At 43.7% G+C, this 19,847-nt stretch overlaps 1 protein-coding gene across 6 annotated transcripts in view; it reads left to right on the top strand.

Moving 5' to 3' along the window:
- The window catches only part of FNIP2 (folliculin interacting protein 2), a 113,610-nt gene that overhangs the window by 41,690 nt on the left and 52,073 nt on the right, over nucleotides 1-19,847 (top strand). For all 6 annotated transcript variants that reach the window (XM_007673050.3, XM_007673049.3, XM_029076563.2 and 3 more), the window contains exons 2-5: nucleotides 9,930-10,056; nucleotides 13,986-14,150; nucleotides 15,500-15,600; nucleotides 15,693-15,764. In XM_007673050.3, the coding sequence (XP_007671240.2) occupies nucleotides 9,930-10,056; nucleotides 13,986-14,150; nucleotides 15,500-15,600; nucleotides 15,693-15,764 (465 nt within the window). The remainder of the gene's footprint in view (nucleotides 1-9,929; nucleotides 10,057-13,985; nucleotides 14,151-15,499; nucleotides 15,601-15,692; nucleotides 15,765-19,847) is intronic.

The following is a 19,847-nucleotide window of genomic DNA, read 5'->3' as shown; positions in this document are numbered from 1 at the left end:
TGTTTCCCACTCAAATGACAAGTCATGTTGTAGGTGTTAGACCGGTTTTTAGTCACATGTTCCAGTGCCTATGTGTTAAACTGGGACACACATGCTTGTAAAGTGTGCAAAAATAACAATAGTCTGTGTGTGGTGTATATGTTAAGATCTTACTAGGTGCCAAGCCCTGTCCTAAGCCTTGGGATAGATACAGTACAATCAGGTCAGACACAGACTCTGTCCCACATAGACGCAGATCAACAGGAGGGAGAAAAGGTATTTAATCTCTGTTTTACAAATGAAGAAACAGGATGGAGAAGTTTAAAAGACTTGCCCAAGGTCACCCAGGAGGCAAGTAGTGGATCTGGGATTTAGAACAGAGGCCTACTGACACGCAGATCAGGGTCTTTGCACTAGGCTACTCTGCTTAAAGTAGTGTGCTCCTCAAAAGTATCAAACCAAAGTTCCCTCGATTGTCTTATCCATGTTTGTCTAAACCTTCTTCATTAGGTTGTTACTTCCTCAAGGGCAGACACTGTATCCTTAGACTCTGATTTATTCCTTAGTGGGCCCCATTACCTTTGTATGGGCGGGTGTCAGGAGCTCGAGACATCCCGGCCTGTGTGATCCCTGGATTTCCCCAAGATGCCGCCCCACACCCAGGGAAGTGGGAGGGGGAGGGGTGAAAGGAGGGCAGTTAGTAATCCCGTGACTCTACTCAAAGGAAATAAACAAATGTCAACCTTTTTTATTCACAACCTTTTTTGGAAAGCAGCAATTGGGAAGGAGCTGTTAAGGAAGGGTGGAGCACATCCCCATAGCAAACAGCGCTGAAGATGACTACACACATGTGGCATAAGGAAGGAGGAGATGGGAACTCTGCACATGTGGGGAGGCCATCTTGACAAGGTCACTGATATGGACACCATCTCGAATGTCCCAGGAGGTTAGGAAGGTTAGGAGCCATAGGAAGGTCGGGAGCCTCATACCCACACCTGCCATGGGCCATCCCAAGGTGCCCATTTATCTTACTTCCAGAGCCAGCCTTAAGGCAGCCCGTGGTAAGCACAGTGATGTGATTTTAAGACAGAACTTGTTGAATTAGTGACAGCTAATGGCCTATCAACCACCATTTAAAAAAATGCTCTTAGGATAGAAGGGGCAGATTATTCTTGTTAATTTTCTCCTGTGTTTTTTTTTAGTTGTGTAGAGGAGGGAAAAAATCTAAGGAAGTTGCAAGGTTTCTGTATGTATGTTGTAATTACACTGATAGACAAAAATTAAGAATAATTTGGCTTTGTGGAGTTACTGCTTTTCACACTGTGAATCGTGGCTTGGACAACAGAATTATATGAATTTCTTCAGAGGGCAAAAAAGGGATTTATTTGTCAAGTTAAGACCCTGTCATGATTAAACCAAATAAATAAATCCAGGAGATTCGGCAACCCGCAAATCCAGGAGATGGTAGTGTAGCTGGAAGCAGTTATGGCTGTAATATGTTATTAACACATTCTTATCCACATTACCGAAATCACATGAATCTAAACCCATTTTGACTTCTCTGTCCTTCCTCTCAGCTTCCCTTTAAAAAATATACTTATATATTGTGTATATATATTACTTCAGTTAGGCAAGTCATGATAAGTGGGTTTCTTTGAGCTGAATGAAGATGTGGGGCAAGCAGCCTGTGCTTTCACTTCTCAGCTACCACCTAGTCTTAAATACAGATTTCAGAAAAAAATCCTTCTGAAGCTACCAGGTGAAAACCAGAATCTCAATAACAAATTTCAATTGCTTCTTCAAAATACCACACTCCATCTTTCAAAGTATGCAAACAAACTCTAATTAATTACTAAGCATTCAAGCAGTTTGTCCCAGTGTTTCCAGTCAGATCTTTTCACGCTGTTAAAAAAAAAAAACTGATTAAATCTGAAGGTTTTCAGCTTAAAGAGGAAAATCTGGTTGGCTTTCTCTGTAGAAATACAGCACTCATGAAGATACCATTCCTTAATGGTGAAAAAATTAAAGCATTTCATCAGAAGGACAGAATCAAAGTCAAGAAAAATTAAGGTCAGGCACATCAATCATTAGTATTTATTGGACACTTACTCTGTATAGAGCACCGCACAGTACAATAGAATTAGTAGACATGGATCCCCATCCTCAAGTGACCTGCAGTCTGGCAGGTATGGTTGGTGAGGTGCTTAAGCATTTATAATTTTCAGAACTCCACTCCTTAAAACTTTTTTTTTTCCCCATGGGGGAAAATGTTATCAAAAGGTCAGTTAATGTTAATAATTCAGTGGATGGGAAAGGCAACAGGCTGAGATAATAAAGCCATTGGCGAGCCCAGTAGTGGGAATTTACTAGGGCACCTTTTTTTTTTTTGAGAAGCTCAAAGTAACTCTCATTTTCTCATTTTCCTAATGGCTATGTAAACTGAGAGATTAATTAGCATGTTTGACAGAAGGTGTTAGCTAACTTGCATAGCGGGTCAAATTTGTAAGAGATTCATTCATTCAATCATATTTATTGAGTGCTTACTGTGTGCAGAGCACTGTACTAAGCACTTAACACTGTACTAAATCAACTCCCTCCAGTCTGGGTCTTGACCTACGTTGAAAATTGTATGGAAATACCACAAGAGTGAGAACTGGAAACTTTTTGAGTCCAGCATTAAAAATAAGGTGAAATTTTCATTTTCTTGAATTTCCATTTTATAGAACTCTTTTTCAGTGGAAGGGTATATTAGGCAAACAAACATCTTTCTTCTTGGGAAAGTTCAAGAAAGATGTTTTGTTGATGCGACCTATCTTTCAACAGAGTCATTGCAAATCTTAGTGGAAAAAAAAAAATCCTTGCAGTGATCTTGTGACTGCTTTGATTTTGCTGACAAGTGAATAACAGATTTAACCCAGTGACCATTGGAATGGCACATGTTTGCAGACTGACATCTAACTGTCCTTGATCTGTTAATGCTAGGTTTGGGGGGGGGGGGGGGGGAGGTTGGGTTTTTTTTTTTTAGCGTTTTGGGGAATATGAGGAGTGCTAGAAGTCTGTCTCTGAGCAGAGGACTCTATCTACGACTTCCATACTTTAGATTCTTTGGTGTGTCCTGAATACAACTGATTGGCTTGGCATCATTCTCAACTTATCTTTCTCATTCAACCTGTCACTAAATACTGTGGATTCTACCTTTACAATATTGCTAGAATCTTTCCTTTCCTCTCCATTCAAACTGCAAGTATGCACTTAGCATATCCCTCTTTGAGTACTGCATCAGCGTCTTCCCTTTCTCTCCCCACTCCAATCCATACTCCACTCTGCTGCTTGGATCATTTTTCTATAAAAGCATTGTCCACCTTTCCTTACTTCTCCAGAACCTTCAGTGGTTGCCTGTCCACCTCCGCATTAAACAGAAACTCCCTACCAATAAGCTTTAAAGCACTCAGTCAGCTTGCCCCCTCCTACCTTACCTTGATGATTTTCTACCACAGTTGCTATGACCCCTGTTAAAATTATAATAATGGTGTTATTAAGTGCTTAGGGCATGCCACGCATGGCCCTAAATGTGGGGTAGATACAAGATAATCATATGGACACAGATCCTGCTCCAAATGGGATTTACGGTCTAAAGTAGAAGGGAGAATAGGTATTTTATCCCCATTTTACAGATGAGGAAACCAGGGCACAGAAAAGTTTGTGACTTGTTCAAGTTCACACACCAGGCAAGTGACAGAGCTGAGATTAGAACCGGGATCTTTTGTCTCCCAGGTCTATGCACATTCCACTAGGCCAAAGATGGCAGTGGTGACAGGCACCTACTCTCTCCACCTTCAAAGCCTCTGCCACTTGTCAGCTGTGTGACTGTGGACAAGTCACTTAACTTCTCTGTGCCTCAGTTACCTCATCTGTAAAATGGGGATTAACTGTGAGCCTCACGTGGGACAACCTGATTACCCTGTATCTACCCCACCGCTTAGAACAGTGCTCCGCACATAGTAAGCGCTTAACAAATACCAACATCATTATTATTATTGAAAGCACAACACATCCAAGAGGCCTTCCCTGATTAAAACCTCCTTTCCTCTTCTCCCACTCCCTTCTACGTTGCCCCGACTTGCTGCCTTTATTCATCCCCCACGTCCCAACCCCGCAGCACTTATGTACCTATCTGTAGCTTATTTATTTATATTAATGTCTGTCTTCACCTCTAGAAGGTAAGCTTGTTATAGGCAGGGAATGTGTTTATTGTTATATTGTTCTCCCCCAAGTGCTTAGTACAAGTACAATGCTATACACACAGTAAGCGCTCAATGAATGTGATTGATTTAGAATAGTGCTCTTCACATAAGTGCTAAATAAATGCCATTGATTGCTTGATTTCTAAACTTTGGAATTCAGCTGGACACGCTGCAAAACGTAATCTTTATTTGTTAAGATCTTGTCAAACCTTTGCCTCCCTTTGAGAAGTGAAGAGGTTGGAATTACATCAATAAGTCGATGGTACTGAGCACATACTGTGTGCAGAATACTGTATTAAGTGGTTGGGAAAGTACAATCCAATAGAGTTGGTTTAAAAAAAAAAAGGTCCCTGCCCACAGTGAGCTTATAGTCTAGAGGGGAAGACATTTATATAAATAAATTGCAGATATGGACGTAAGTACTGTAAGGCTGAGGGGAGGGTGAATATCAAGTGCTCACAGTGTACTGATCCAAGTGCAGTTACATAATAATGATAATGATGGTATTTGTTAGCTCTTACTATGTGCTAAGCACTTTTCTAAGCTCTGGGGTAGAGTCGAGGTAATCAGTTTGTCCCTCATGGGGCTCACAGTTACATCTAAATGAAATTCTAGACAAAGTATCTTAGGACTTTGAGTTTTCAAAGTCAAACATTTCATTCTCCTGAAACTCTGGTTTGGAACAGTGTGGACTCTTCCTCTCTAATGTGGCATGTGACAAAGTTAGTTTTGGAAGTCATGGCTTGGCAAGAGCCTCCCATGTGATCCCAGAGCTGAAAGGTGAATCTACCTGGACAGTGACAAGAGACAAAAGTGACAGGGGAGTCTGTGGTCCTAATGTGTCACTGGTCTGACTTGATGATCAGAGAACAAAGTATTTTAGTTGAAAGGAGGGGAAAAAAATTGTGTTTGAGAATGATTCGATCCCACTGGGCCAGGAAGCCGTTAAATGCTTCCACCCTAGAATTTCCCTGACTATAATTGATTTCAGTGTTTGTCTCTCTCTGTATAGACTGTGAGCTTCTTATGGGCAGGGATTGCATCCGTCAACTCTATCGAATTATATTTTCTCAAGTGTTTAGTGTTCTGCACACACTAAGCACTCAAAGACAGGTGGCATGGCCTAGTGGAGGGAGCATGGGTTAGATAGGTAGCCAGAAGACCTGAGTTCTAATCTTGGTTCTGCCAAATGTCTGCTGTGTGACCTTGGACAAGTCACTTCTGTGTGCCTGTGTCCTCATTTCTAAAATGGAGATTAACTCCTACTCCCTCCTATTTAGTTTGTGAGCCTTAGACTATGTCCAACCTGATAATTTTGTATCTACCCCAGCGCTTAGTACAGTGCCTGGCACCCAGCATTTAACAGGTACCATTAAAAAAAGATGGATTAAGCATAATGCAGTCTCTTGCCTCTTGAGGGACGGGGACATCCCAGAGCATCAGTCAATCCACTGTTATTTATTGAGTGCCTTCTGTGTACAGAGCACTGTACTCAGTGCCTTGGAAAGTACAAAACAGAGTTGGGAGATGTGATCCCTGCCCGTGAGGACAGCCTATAGGGGAAAACAGACGTTAAAATAAATTGTGGCTAGTGGAAATAGAAAATGAATCAATCACATTGAGCATGTAGTATTCATTCAATCGTATTTATTGAGTGCTTACTGTGTGCAGAGCACTGTACTAAGCGCTTGGGAGAGTATAATATAACAAAATTAGCAGTATAGGGATATGTATGTAAGTGCTGTGAAGCTGGGTGACTTTCAAAGTGCATAGACAAGTGAACAATTGATACAGAGCAGAGGACAGATTAGGGAAACTTGGGTATATTGTTCATACTTTTCCACAGGAGACCTAATTGGTGTTGTTGGAAGGGATGATGTCTGGTTATGTGGACGCTGAGTATTCAATAAATCCCACTGATTTATTATTAATTTATTGAGAGTGGCCATTCTCTCTGAACAATGCCTTTGTAAGAGGCCCAGCACAGCAACATTAAGCGAGTCCCCCAGATGCTTAGAACAGTACAGCGCTTAGAACAGTGCTTGGCACATAGAAAGCGCTTAATAAATACCATCACGTCTGAGTCTGGCTGACTTGGAAGAAATCCAGAAGTCGGCCCTTTTCTATGGAGACACCCAGGTTTCTGGATTTTCTTTCCATTGAAAGTCCCAGAGCATTCATTCTTCAAGAACATGGTTAAAGGCCTTTTTATCCCCCACTTGTCTCCCTTGTAGTTTAGGCTGTTTTTAGGATACCTTTAATGGTTTCTCCCTAGGTAATGCTACAGTGTCACTTTTAAAAATGTTTAATTGATGATATTTGATAGAACTGTACCCAAAGGCATTAGACATAGAATGCGACTTTGTAAATCACAAATTAACTTCACGTGAAGCCTGAAATGGGCGTTCAGACTGCATTGACTCCATTAAGGCCTTGTGGCACTTCTGTTTTCATTTGTTTTTAATACGTGGCTGGCAACTGTACTAACCTAGAACGTTTCTAGGTGGAGTAAGCACCCCTTTTCTGCTTTTATTTCCTCCACCATTTCCAGTGAATGCAAATTCAGCAATGGCATTCCAACCAATAGGTTTCAGGGGTGTTGAGCTCAAGGTAGTCAGTTCTCCCAAAATGCATGTTTTCCTGTGTGGGAAGTTAGAGGATCAAGGATCATTCTTCCAACAAAACATGCCTGAGTGGAACACGATGCAATGTTAGAAGAAATGGTTGTGTGTATGTGTGCGTCACCTGTCAAGGTATGAGCACTACTATGGGCTTTACCTTAATATGGGATCTGGGAGGAACATTATCCTCAGGATTATGAGAGAGCTGGATGTGTATTCTCCTACCCCCCTTCCCCTGGCCACCCCTCAGCTCTGAGCCAGCAGAGGCACAGGACAAGGTCCAGAGAAAGTTCCAGTGAGGCCATATGCAGAATCCACTGAAAGCTTGGAGGAAATGTTTTAAGAACTCGATGAAACAGTGACTCGGGCAGTGCTGCTGTCCAACCGAGAACTGGGAGTTAGCTGCTGAGGGTAGAGCAGCGTGGCCTATTGCTATCAAAAGGGAGTGGCTTGTTGTAGAAAACAGCTCCAGATGCCATAACCATTAAGCCTGATGACACAACAAAAGACACCCTTTTGTGTGTACATTGTGACCAGGACCTTGGGTTCCCCCATCGGCCTTTTTTGTGGGTCCTGCGTTGCCCTTTTCTGCCATACAGTCACTCATAGGTGAATATCACCTTCAGTGGTATCTTCCTCAAACACAAAGAACAAGAGAGAGTGTGGGTGGGTGTGGGCAGGCACAGGCCAGAGCACTGCTATTTGCAATGTTTATTTAGGCATTCCCCAGTCATAATACTCTGTAGGAGAACTTGATGCCCAGTCTCAGCACTGGGCAGAAACGAACCCGGGTTTGTACCCAAGGAGCATTGGTGGGGAGGGGAAAAAAGGAGCTTTGGAGTTGGAATACTGTCCATCACGTCACTTGCCTCAGAGGATTTTTGGCTCTGGCTATTTCAGGTGGAGTTTAAGAATACTGGGTTAAAGAATCTAATAGTTATGTGGACTCAAACTCATGGTGATTCTTAGCCCCAAATTTCGATAACGAAGAAATTGGAAAAAGTAAATACGAAAATGGATCTTTACCCTAATCGTCTGTACAACAAAAATTTCCTAGCAGGTAAATCCTGCAGAATCCCTATGACCGTCACTGGTCGATGTGGGAGGGTGTCCCTGACAGACATTAGTGTACAGGCCTCCAGCTGGATTGTTTAGTTCATGTCCCAGCGTTAGTTCAGCCATAGAACCAGCTCCCCCGAACAGCCCCCACAGTGCTGCTTGCTAGCTAATAGGAGCACAAGCTTTATGTTAGATTTATGTTATTTAAATGATCTGTAGGTTGGAGAAGCAGTATGTATTACTGGCATGCCCAGAGCATCTGCTCTTGCCCATAACAGTGGGTGGTGGGAGTGTTTCAGTGCAGCTGACACTTCTAGGAGTGGTTGCTGGAGAAAATTTACTATTATTACGGAAATAAGTAGAGGCCTCATTTGCCTGGAAAGGAATGAGTGTTAAGAGCAAAAAGAATCAATACTTGACCGGAACTCCACATTCATCAAGTTTTATTTAGAAAAGGGGAAGATTGGGTTGAGTAGGGGGAGAAACAATCAAACATGCATTTTTTGGTTTTGTTTTTTATGTACTTTTTAAGCACTTTATGCCAAGACCCATACTAAGCCCTGGAGTACTTACAACATAGGTTGGACACAGTCTTTGTCCCATATGGGGCTTACAGTCTAAGTAGGAAGGAGTAGGATTTAATCCCTATTTTATAGGTGAGGAAACTAAGGCACAGGAAAGTTAAGTGACTTGCTTAAGGTCACATAGCAGACAATTGGCAAAGCGAGGATTAAAACCCCGTACTCTGACTCTCAGGACTGTGCTCTTTCCAATTAGACCATGCAGTTTGCTGTGTGCAAATCACTGTACTAAGCACTTGGAAGAGTACAGTAGAATTGCTAAACATGATTCCTGTGCGTAAAAAACTTAGACTCTAAATGAGGAGACTCATATTAAAATAAATTGAGGATAGGGGAAGTGAAAGATTATAAGGATATTATCGTAAATACTCTGTGGGTGTGATATTAAGCGCTTTAAAGGGTAGAGATCCAAGACTACAGACAGGCAAAGCAGAAGGGAGAGGCAGTCAGACCTAGCGGACAGGACACGGGCCTGGGAGTCAGAAGGACCTGTATTCTAATTCCAGCTCCACCACTTGTCAGCTGTGTGACCATGATAAAATCACTTAAATTTTCTGGGCCTCAGTTATCTCATCTGTAAAATGAGGATTGAGACCATGACCCCCCTGTGGGATAGGGACCATGTCCAACTTGATTAGCTTATGAGAAGCAGCGTGGCTCAGTGGAAAGAGCATGGGCTTTGGAGTCAGGGCTCATTAGTTCAAATCCCAGCTCTGCCACTTGTCGGCTGTGTGACTGTGGGCAAATCACTTAACTTCTCTGTGCCTGAGTTCCCTAATCTGTAAAATGGGGATTAAGACTGTGAGCCCCACGTGGGACAACCTGATTCCCCTATGTCTACCCCAGCGCTTAGAACAGTGTTCGGCACATAGTAAGCGCTTAACAAATACCAACATTATTATTATTATTACTATTATGTCTACCCCAGTGCTTAGGATAGTGCCTAGTGCATAGTAAATGTTTAATAAATACCATAAAAAATTTAAATAAAATAATGCTTTGAAGGTGGGGAGAGTAGTGGTTTGTCATATATAGAGGCCAGATGGAGGAGCTGGGCAAAGGTCAGAGATGTGATAGAAATGAACAGGATGAGATGGAGTGAGCAGGATGGTGTTAGAGGAGTGGAGTGTACAGATTGGTTTGTAGTATGAGATCCGATGGAGGAGAGATGATTGAGGACCTTAAAGCTGATGGTAAGGGGTGTTTTTTTAAGGCTTATTGATTCTATTCTGCTATAAAACACAAGGTACTTTTATTTTCTTCTCTTTCATCCAGGGGTCATTGCTCAAGAATGTCAAATACTCTTCATTAGAGCTGGCCTTACGTAGTATTTCCTGATCTGTCCAGAGAGCCTTGGCTGTAACAGCCAAATGAATGGCACTAAGAGATTGGCCAGTGATTTCCTATGCGCAGTGAGGTCAATGTAACGTCTTTTTCATCCACAGTTGGTCATCTTCAGAATTCGACTTGAATGAAATCCGCCTCATAGTTTACCAGGATTGTGAGAGGAGGGGCCGACAGGTCTTGTTCGATTCTAAAGCGGTGCGCAAGATTGATGGGGCAGCAACTCAGGTAGGAAACACTCTCCTTGCTTCTCTTCAGCTTCATTTGTTCTTTGGGCCGTGAAATATAGGGGTCTCCAAACGGCTTCATGTATCACCTTTTTAAAACAGCATTCAGAGTATGACTTCCTCAGAAATTCATTTGCATCTCTCTCCAGTGGTGCTTTTCATTTCTTTTGAGCTATCTAATCACCTCTGTCATGGTTTATCAGTGTCTAAATTGTTGCTCCTTTCTTTCCTTGCACCTGGAGCTCTCTTACCCCTACTCAAATGTACCAAACCAGCCCACCTTTTGAAGCCTTTCTAAAAAGTCACTTCCTCCTTGAAGGAAGGCATTCTCTGACTAAGCCCCACTTTCTGGTCATGCCACCCAGTCAGCCACTGTAGCCACCCTCGTGTCTGTTATCTGCTATTGGTTTTTATTTCTTACTCTAAGCCTTCCTTTACTTCCATGTTACTACTTTTGATTTTCCCAAGAACCTACTACAGTTTCAAAGACTATGGAAGGTTCTCATTAAATGCTTCTGCTGCTGAAATCTGTCCTTCAGATTTTCATGCTCAGTTTGAGGTGTGCATCTGAAGGCAAGACTTGAACAGTGGAGTCATATAGAAGGAATGCTTTGTGATTTCTTCAACACTCTATAACCTCCTTCATTTAAACTTTTATTGAGTATTTTCAGGGCACAGGGACATTGGACCAGGTACTAGTACAGCTGAAATCTTTCTCACCTCTAAGATTGTCAAAATCAATGGCATTTAGTGATCCCTTACCATGGGAAGAACACTGTTCTAAGCGCTTAGTACAGTACCACAGGGTAGCAGATACATTCCCTGCCCACAGTGAGCTTAAAGTCTAGACGATGTAAGCTCTAGACTATGCTAAACAATTTATTTCTATTAATGTCTGTCTCTGTCTCTCTGTCTAGGCTGTGGCTCAATGTGGGCAGAGAATGTGTCTGCTACTTCTGTTTTACTGCACTCTCCCAAGCACTTAGTAGCGCTCTGCACATAGCAAACACTCAGTTATTGCCATTGATTGATTTTGATGTGTCCATCCCCAGTAACCAGGACCACTTACCTGCTGAAATGTCTTGTAGCAACAAACTCCCCCACATTCCACCTCTGTCCTATGTCCCAGACTTTATAAGCGCTTACTATGTGTCAAACACCGTTCTAAGCACTGGGGTAGATTGATCAATCAGTCATTCAATATGATTGCCTGGTCTTCCCCAGTAGATACAAGCAGATACAAGTTAATCATCATTATTTAAGAAACTATTGTGAAAAAAGTCCTCCCTAAGATTATAAGCTTCTTAAGGGCTTTGTTTTCTCCTTTCTGATTCCCCTGTACACTGTATATTGTCATTTTTTTTTTGTAGAACCTGGTGCTCATAACACTCTCTGCCTTGAGAAAGTAGCATGAGTTCTATTGCCAAATTATAGGACGCCTTCATCATTAGAAGCATCGTCATCATCAACCACATGTTTATTTGTCCCAGACTTTCCAGTCATCTTGGTGACTAGGAATATACGGCTCATGCTAAAGCCGTCCTTGACCCACCCAACAAAGCTGCTGATTCCCCAGAAGATGAGTAAAAGGGCTAGGTGAGCAGAGTGGAATGTGTCAAGAAAAGCAGCATAACCTAGTGGTAGAGCACAGGCCTGGGAGTCGGAGAACCTAGGTTCTAATCCTGGCTCTGCCACTTGTTAACTGAGTGACCTTGGACAAGTCACTTAACTTCTCTGTGCCTCAGTTACCTCATCTTTAAAATGAGCATTAGGACTGTGAGTCCCGTGTGGGACAGGGATTATGTCCAACCTGATTAGCTGGTATCTACCTCAGTGCTTAATACAGTATCTGCATATAGAAAGCACCTAGCAAATGCTATTAAAAAAAAAAAGAGAGCGAGCAGTCTCCTCCTCTAGACCGTAAGCTCCTTAAACAGAGATCGTGTCTACCAACTCTATTATACTGTATTTTCCCAAGTGCTCAGTACAGGGCTCTGCATGCAATAAATAGCATTAATTGAGAAGGGCCCAGCCCCCTGGTGAGACCTCATTCAGACTCAGCCGGACTGAGCCGTTCATTTCTAGCTTCCAACAGCTTCCAGTAAGTCTGCAGTCTTCCCTGGAACTCCTGCAGCATTCCTGCCCTTGACCATGGCTCAGTGGAAAGAGCATAGTCTTGGGAGTCAGAGGTCATGGGTTCGATTCCCGGCTCTGCCACTTGTCAGCTGGGTGACTGTGGGCAAGTCACTTAACTTCTCTGTGCCTCAGTTACCTCATGGGGAATTAAGACTGTGAGCCTCACGTGGGACAACCTGATTACCCTGTATCTACCCCAGCACTTAGAACAGTGCTCTGCACATAGTAAGCGCCTAACAAATACCAACGTTATTATTATTATTATTATTAGCTCCATTCCTTTGGTAAGGAAGTGTTTGGGTTAGGGAAATGGGTATGTAATGGGAGGATTACATTGCTTAAAATGGAATTCAGGCACACAGCTACTCACTAGGGCAGTGCTTTGTCGTGTTTAGGTGGGTGGAGGAGGGAGGGGAGGAAGGGGAATCTCAGGTGAGTCATGGCAGGCTTTGATGATGAATTTTTTTAAAACTCAAAAGTTGGGCTAGTCCTAACGTGACATTTCCCTTGGTGGGTGGTAGATGATTTTTCTGTTGATATCCCACATCACTCCCCTTTTTCCCGCAGGGCCCTGCAGAGACAACTCTTCTGTACATCTTCTTTGTTAGGGTTCTTGAGGGGCAGAGGAGACGGAAATGAGCCAGCTGTCTGGTCTGACTCCAGAATGCCAGCTCTCACTGCATAGGAGTAGGAGTCTGGGCCATGGGGCATCGCCAGTGGGAAAAAGACCACTTAAATTTCCTTTTTAAGCCTCTGTATACCATCAGCCCCCTGGTGATCTGGACTGGTCTGCCACCATACTATTCTCCTCTAAAGGGCAAACCTGGTTATCTTGGTGAGAAAGGAAGGGACTGCCGGGGAGGGGCAGACACTAGAACAGGATGGGTAGAAGCGTTTAAAATAGGATGAATTTATCCAGGAAATAGTGAAGAGGGCACGGATTCAACTTTTTCTCCAATACTCTCCCCATCTCCCTCCTCCAATAGTTTGTGTCCAGTGCATCAATAATGGTATTTATTGGGCGCTTTTAGGTTGCACATGTTTTTTCCCCTACCCTGAGGTCCCCTGAGGATCAAATGAATACGATTTGCTAGTTTACCCACTGAGGTTTAGTTAGCCTCCTGTTGCATCTTGGATGGGGAAACGGCCAGGTTTCTTTGTAGCAGCAGTAAATAGTAATGACTGTAATTTTTTACCTTGTCTTCCTTTCGGCCTGCTACCCCCTGCCCCTCCCCCATTCCTAGCCCAAATTCCCTTTTCTTTACAATGCAGATTCAGGTCCTGAAATCAAAGTATTCTCCTCTATTTTTCTGTTGCCCCAATTTGGTCTTTTGAGCTGAAAATTGAGTTTGGTAGACACGGTGGTGACTTGTGCTTCTTAATGGGGCAGGGAGGGAAAGCCCACTTTCATTTACTATGTGATGCATGAACCTAGAACAGAAAGTACCACTAATCAGGCTCTAGCTCCCCATAAGGCAGCTGAGTGATAAAATTGATATGTCTCATAGTTAAATCACTGTGCAGAGTGTGGTGCATTAAATATATTTAATATTTGGAGTGAGGAGATGAAACTCAAAAATAGCTCCCTCGTTTGGCTTCTCATTCTCTGAACGAGGAAGAATTTAGAATCAATGCCACGTTTGTGTCAGCCCTGACGCCAGCGCCAGTCTCGACGGATGCAACCTTGCTTAAACACACTGAGGCGGCAAAGGGTTTTCTGCCAGTAAAGATGACTGGTGACGCATCCTTACGTACAGAAAGCTTTGTTTGTCGTACTTGTCTCTCCGAACCCAGAAAACAGAGGACGCCGCCATCAAACTGCCAGTCAAGTGCTGTCAGGCGAGCAGCCATGGAAGCAGCAGCAGTCTCAACAGCAACGGGAGCGGCGGGAGTGTCTCGTCTCATAATCCCTTAGCGGCCACTCCGCAACACACCAGGGAGCAACTTCCCAAATACCAGGTATGAGTCTCTTCTCCATCACGTGAATGAAGCAGAGAACCTGATCTCATAAGGCAAACCCCCTCCTACTGCTTGGAGTTGGCATGGACGGGGGAGTTCTGTTTCTGAGATGACAGAATATCAAGCACAGGCAGTGAAGGGGCTATAGTCTCCTGGAAGTTTTATCTTCCCTTTAGATCCACATTGCAATTTAGAAGGTTGTAGAGGCTAAGGAACAGAGCCTGATCGACAGAATGGATATGCAGCGATTCAGTTCACCGCACCCTGAAGACCTCCATGGATCGGATGAAGGGGATTTGCTAGTTTACGGACTGAGGTTTACCCTCTTTTTGCATCTGGAATGGGGAAAATGGTTTGCGTTCTGCCTAGCAGCAGTAATGCTAGTATAGCGCTATACTAAGCACAGGGCCAAAAAATATCTGGGAGAGAATTAGACACAGTTCCTGGGCCTCCAGGGGCTCACAGTCTGAGTGAGATGGGGGATTGGTTTCATGGTTAGACTGAGAGGAAATGAGAAGCAGCTTGGCCTAGGGGAAAGAGGAAGGAAGTCAGAGGACTTGGGTTCTAATCCCAGCTCTTGTCACTTGCCTGTTGTGTGACATTGGGCAAGTCATTTGAATTTTCTGTGCCTGTTTCCGCAACTGAAAAATGGGGATTAAATCCTACTCCCTTCGACTTAGCCTGCGAGCCCTACATTAGACAGGAACTGTGTCCAACCTGATAAACCTGTGTCTACCCCAGTGCTTAGAAGAACAGTGCTTGATGCGTAAAAAGCGCTTAAATATCTGAATCAAAAAATACTATTATCAAACACATAGGGAAGGGTGAAAAAAGTAGAAAGACCAAAATGACATCTGATAAAGCTCAGAGTCCAACAGCTCCAGTGGTGAAGGAACTCAGCGGGGACCTCGTGGCGCTGTACCCCAGTCATCTGGAGTCCAGTCACAACCAAAGCTGTCTTCTCTCTTGGACCTTTGTGGAACCCACTCATGAAGGCCCAGCTGGTCAAATGATGTGCCCAACGTCACACAGCAGACAATTCTAGCATTTTCATCAGCAGTAAATCCTGCTAGACCAAGCTCCTGGTGGGCAGGGAACTTGTCTACCAACCCTGTTGTGCTATTCTCCCCAGGTGCTTCGTACAGTGCTCTGAACACAGCAGGCACTCAATAATAAAAACCACTGATTGATTGCTATATGGTGAAGACCGAAAGCTCACTGTGGGCAGGGAGCGTGTGTACCAGCTCTTGTTGTATTATGCTCTCACAAGCGCTTAGTACAGTGTGTGGATCATAATAAGTGTTTAATGAATATAGTAATAATTATGTTTTTCTCCTGTTTGTAACTAGTACACTAGACCAGCTTCTGATGTCAATATGCTTGGTGAAATGATGTTTGGCTCTGTGGCAATGAGTTACAAGGGTTCTACCTTGAAGATCCACTATATACGGTGAGACTTGCTGTCCGTTTCAGGAATGTCTGAATGAGCAGGCATTGGAAAAATGTTGCTTACTAATGTGATGTTTTAAAAATTTTTTCCAGTTCTCCCCCACAGTTGATGATTAGCAAAGTCTTCTCTGCCCGAGTGGGCAGTTTCTGTGGAAGCACCAATAAGTAAGTGTGACTTTCCGCCTCCCTCATTTCTTTGGTTTTGGTGGGGAAGGAGCAGAAGAGGAGAAAATAGGGCTAAGAGGAAGATGGAGAGGGCTTTCTCTTAATTATGCAATCTTCAGTGTGCGAAGTATGTTCAAGTGAGAGTTGCCTTCAGGTTGGTGATGAGTATGGAATCTCAGCAAGCGACAAGATTACTTCCATTCAAGTAAGGTGTCTTCCTTGAGGGACTAGAAAAACAGCGACATATGACCAACCTCTAATTGCCTCTCTGTCATGCCCTCAGAGAAACACCAGGCATCTCTGCCATTTCCCATAAGGAATGGAAGAGATAGCACCCCTATCCTATCCAACGGATCACAACTTTTCTCATCGTCATAGCCCTTCTAAAATCATATCTCTTCCAAGAAACCTTCCCAGACTAACCTCTCTTTGCCTCTCCTTAGTCACCCTGCCTTCTACGTCACCTAGGCTCTTGGATCTGAACCCTTTAAGCAGTTTGATACTTACTCCACCCCAGCCCCGCAGCACTGACATGTGTTTCATTACATTCTGTTGTCTGTAACTAATTTTTAAAATCAGTCTCTCTCCCCCATTAGATTGCAAGCTCCCTGAGAATAGGAATCAGGCCTACCAACTCTATCATATTCTCCTAGATGCTTCATACAGTGCTCTGCACTCAGAAGGACTCAATAAATAGTGTTGATCAACTGATTGAACACTGTAGCCATAAAATGGTCCAGGGCTCCTTTATCCTCACATTCTTTTTTTATGGTATTAAGAGCTTAATATGTGCCAGGTACTGTACTAAGCCCTGGAATAAATGCAAGATAATCAGGTAATTCATCAGTGCTCAATATTCGGGTTATTCATTGGTAGCAGTCGATCACCTTCTCTAGGCAGAGCACGCTGTATGTATGAGGTCTTGAGTGAGTATAAAGTTCCCCGAGAAGTTTAGAATCTAATGGAGGATGTCACAATTTTTCCCCCTAACCTTTGGGAAAGACTCTATAGTCCTTCCACCTGCCTTTATCTCAAATCCTATTCCTGGATACATCTGTCTCAGAAAGTGAGGAGCAGAGCTTGAAATTCTGGCTGGGCCACCAGTTGGACCAACGATCTTGCTCACCAAGCTTCATCTTCCTTAGTTTGTGGTGATAGTCTGTACTGGGATGGTTCTGCTCAGAATAGGGATTTTTGGGGTGGGGAAAGGGGAAAAATTGAGGATGGCTCTATGTAAACAGTTTGGGAAATGGTGGGAGCAGAGGTTTCACTCTTGGACTCTTTGATCTAAGTTTTTCAGTACTTCTAGTTATTTATGTCCATTATCTTGGAGAAATGGGGAGCACCCTTTATTTCTTCTAACACGCCCCATTGGAGCATTTTAACAGTTAATCCTCTCCACCTACATTGTGGGAGCCAATATCTCAGTTCCCCCAGGGGTCATTGGAACTGTATGTCATTTGTCGCTGTGGCATTGACTGAAGGGAAACACTAGTTGGCTATTTATCGCCTGCATAGGGACCCCTGCCATCCCTCTCCCTCTGGACCATAGGGCAGGTCTGTGGTCATTGAGGAACAAAATCAGACCATGGTGGGCCTAGCGGTATGGTTGGAGTCTCATTACTGATTGCTGTGGACACTTGGGGCCCTCCCCAGCCCACAGTGTAGCTCCCAAGAGAGTTCTCCATTGGCTCAGTTCCCAGGAACTGAGGCTTCCTCAGCCTGAGCCCTACAGGTTTAGCAAAATCCAGATCTTCACTCATTAAAACTCTGAAATTCAACCACTTTTCAGTAGGACATGACTAGTATTGTTGAGGCCCAGAGGCATCACCAGTCCATGGGGAGGGACTCCCATATCTCCTACTTCTCCTCCTTGCCACAGTACTTACGTACGTACCTTTATACTCGGTTGCTTCCCCCATCTATTGGTAATTTATTTTATCGTCCGTCTACCTCACTAGATTGTAGGCTCCTTGAAGGCAGGAGCCATGAGTATCTAGTCAGTTTGTGTTCTCCCAAGGCCTTATGACAGTGCTCTGCATCCACTGGACACTCAAGGAATACCACTGCTTGATTGGACTCAGGCTGCAGTATCACTTGGGGGAACGTTTCATATTTTTTAATGAATCAGTGATATTTATTGAGCATTTACTATGTGCTAAGCACTTGTGACATTACAACAGGTTTTTAAACATGTTGGGTACTTATCCTCCGAGCAGTCAGTGGGAGAGGCAGTTGAAACAAAGGAGAAAGTTTAAATACATACTTGGTTCCCTTCTTTCTCCCTCTCCTTTATAGTTCATGGTCCGGGATCTTTGAACCCAGCCTAACTTGTGTAGAGCAATTGGCTGCAGTTCAGTATACCTCCAGAGCTCTCTGAAGGCCCCTGGCTAGGGTTAAGGTTTGGGGGTGCAGTGCCAGTTACTTTTGTTATTATTACTGTATACATTAAGCACTTACTATGTGTCTGGCACTGTTCGAAGCCCAGGAATAGACATAAGTTACTCAGGATGAACATAGCCTCTGTTCCACATGGGGCTCACAGTCTATGTAGAAGGGAGAACGGATATTCAATCCCCATTTTGCAGTTGAGGAAACCGATGCACAGAAGTTAAATGACAGCCCCAAGGTGCACAGCAAGCAATTTGCACAGTTGGGATTAGAATTCAGGTCCTGTGACCGCCAGGCCCGTGCTCTTTCCACTAGGCCACTAGGAGCAAATACATAGTTGATCCAGCGACTGTTCAATTTGAAGCTTGCTCAGCTGCTGCCTGTTGTGGGGGGAACCAGGCATTGGGCTCCTTCTGTGGGAGGCTGAGTTGTTTTTTCCATCTCCCCCATATGGAACTGTGGCTATATTTACCTTCCCTTCCAAAATTACCTAACCTCGACCACATCGATGGCATTTCTGATGAAGACGTGTTAAAATCTCGAACAACTTTTAAATTCTGCAGAGATAGAAATTTCTCACCCATATTTAATTTCACATTTCACCTTTCAGTCAGCTAGCACTGGCAGCACACTCAGTATCCATGTCTGCGGGGAACCAGACATATGTTCTGATAGCGGGTGTATAGAGGATAATCGTCCTTTTGGCCTGAATCTGAAAAGCCAAGCCAGCATCGGCAGAACAAGATCTTTGTGGGAGAAACATTCTCCTAGAGCCGAGAGGCTTCCTCCCTTCCCAGCCTATCCAGGATATCCTGATGGCAGAATGTCCCCTGGGGGAAGATGGCAGATTGGCGAAACATCTAAGGATTAGGAAAGACCAAAGCGTGGTGGACAACCATGTGGCCTAGTGGATGCATCACAGGTCTAGGAGCTAGAGGACATCTCTTCTAATCTTGGCTCCACCACTTGCCTGCTGTGTGACCTTGGGCAAGTCACGTAACCTCTCTATGCCTCAGTTTAGTCAATTGTAAAATGGGGATTCAATACCTGTTCTCCCTCCTCCTTAGATTATGAGCCCCAAGTGTGACATGGGACTGTGTCCAACCTGATTCACTTGTATCCACCCCAATGGTTGACACACAGTAAGCGCTTAAATATTAAACAAAAACAAACAGGAACCAGTAAGGCGAGCCACATGAGCCCATAATGTTAATATGAAAAAAGTGGGAGAAATGAAGAGAAAGCCCCATGTGAACAGCCTCAGCATAATGCCTCTGAGCTGCATGAGTAAAAAGTATTGGTGAAAATTTGTGTGTTCTGAGCAGACACTCTAGGCAGATTTCATTAAGTCTCTTAAGGATAAGTAGATTCTGCAAGTTTCTTTGACCTGAGATTAGCAAGATGCAGGCTTGTCCACAGAGCCCAGAACAGAAGCAGCGTGGCCTAATGGATTGAGCACGGGACTGGGAATCAGAAGGACCTGGGTTCTAATCAAGGCTCTGTCACTTGTCTGCTGTGTGACCTTGGGCAAGTCACTTAATTGTGTCTCAGTTACTTCATCTGTAAAATGGGGATTGAGATTGTGAGCCCCATGTGGAAAAGGGACTGTGCTTAACCTGATTAGTTTGTATCTATCCCAGGGTTTACAACAGGTGCCTCGAACGTTGTAAGCACTGAATAAATACTGTTAAA

This window comes from Ornithorhynchus anatinus, chromosome 12 (assembly GCF_004115215.2).
Source record: "Ornithorhynchus anatinus isolate Pmale09 chromosome 12, mOrnAna1.pri.v4, whole genome shotgun sequence".
NCBI lineage: Eukaryota > Metazoa > Chordata > Mammalia > Monotremata > Ornithorhynchidae > Ornithorhynchus > Ornithorhynchus anatinus.
The sequence above is the reverse complement of the archived record's forward strand: the minus strand, read 5'-3'. Positions and strand labels throughout refer to the sequence as shown.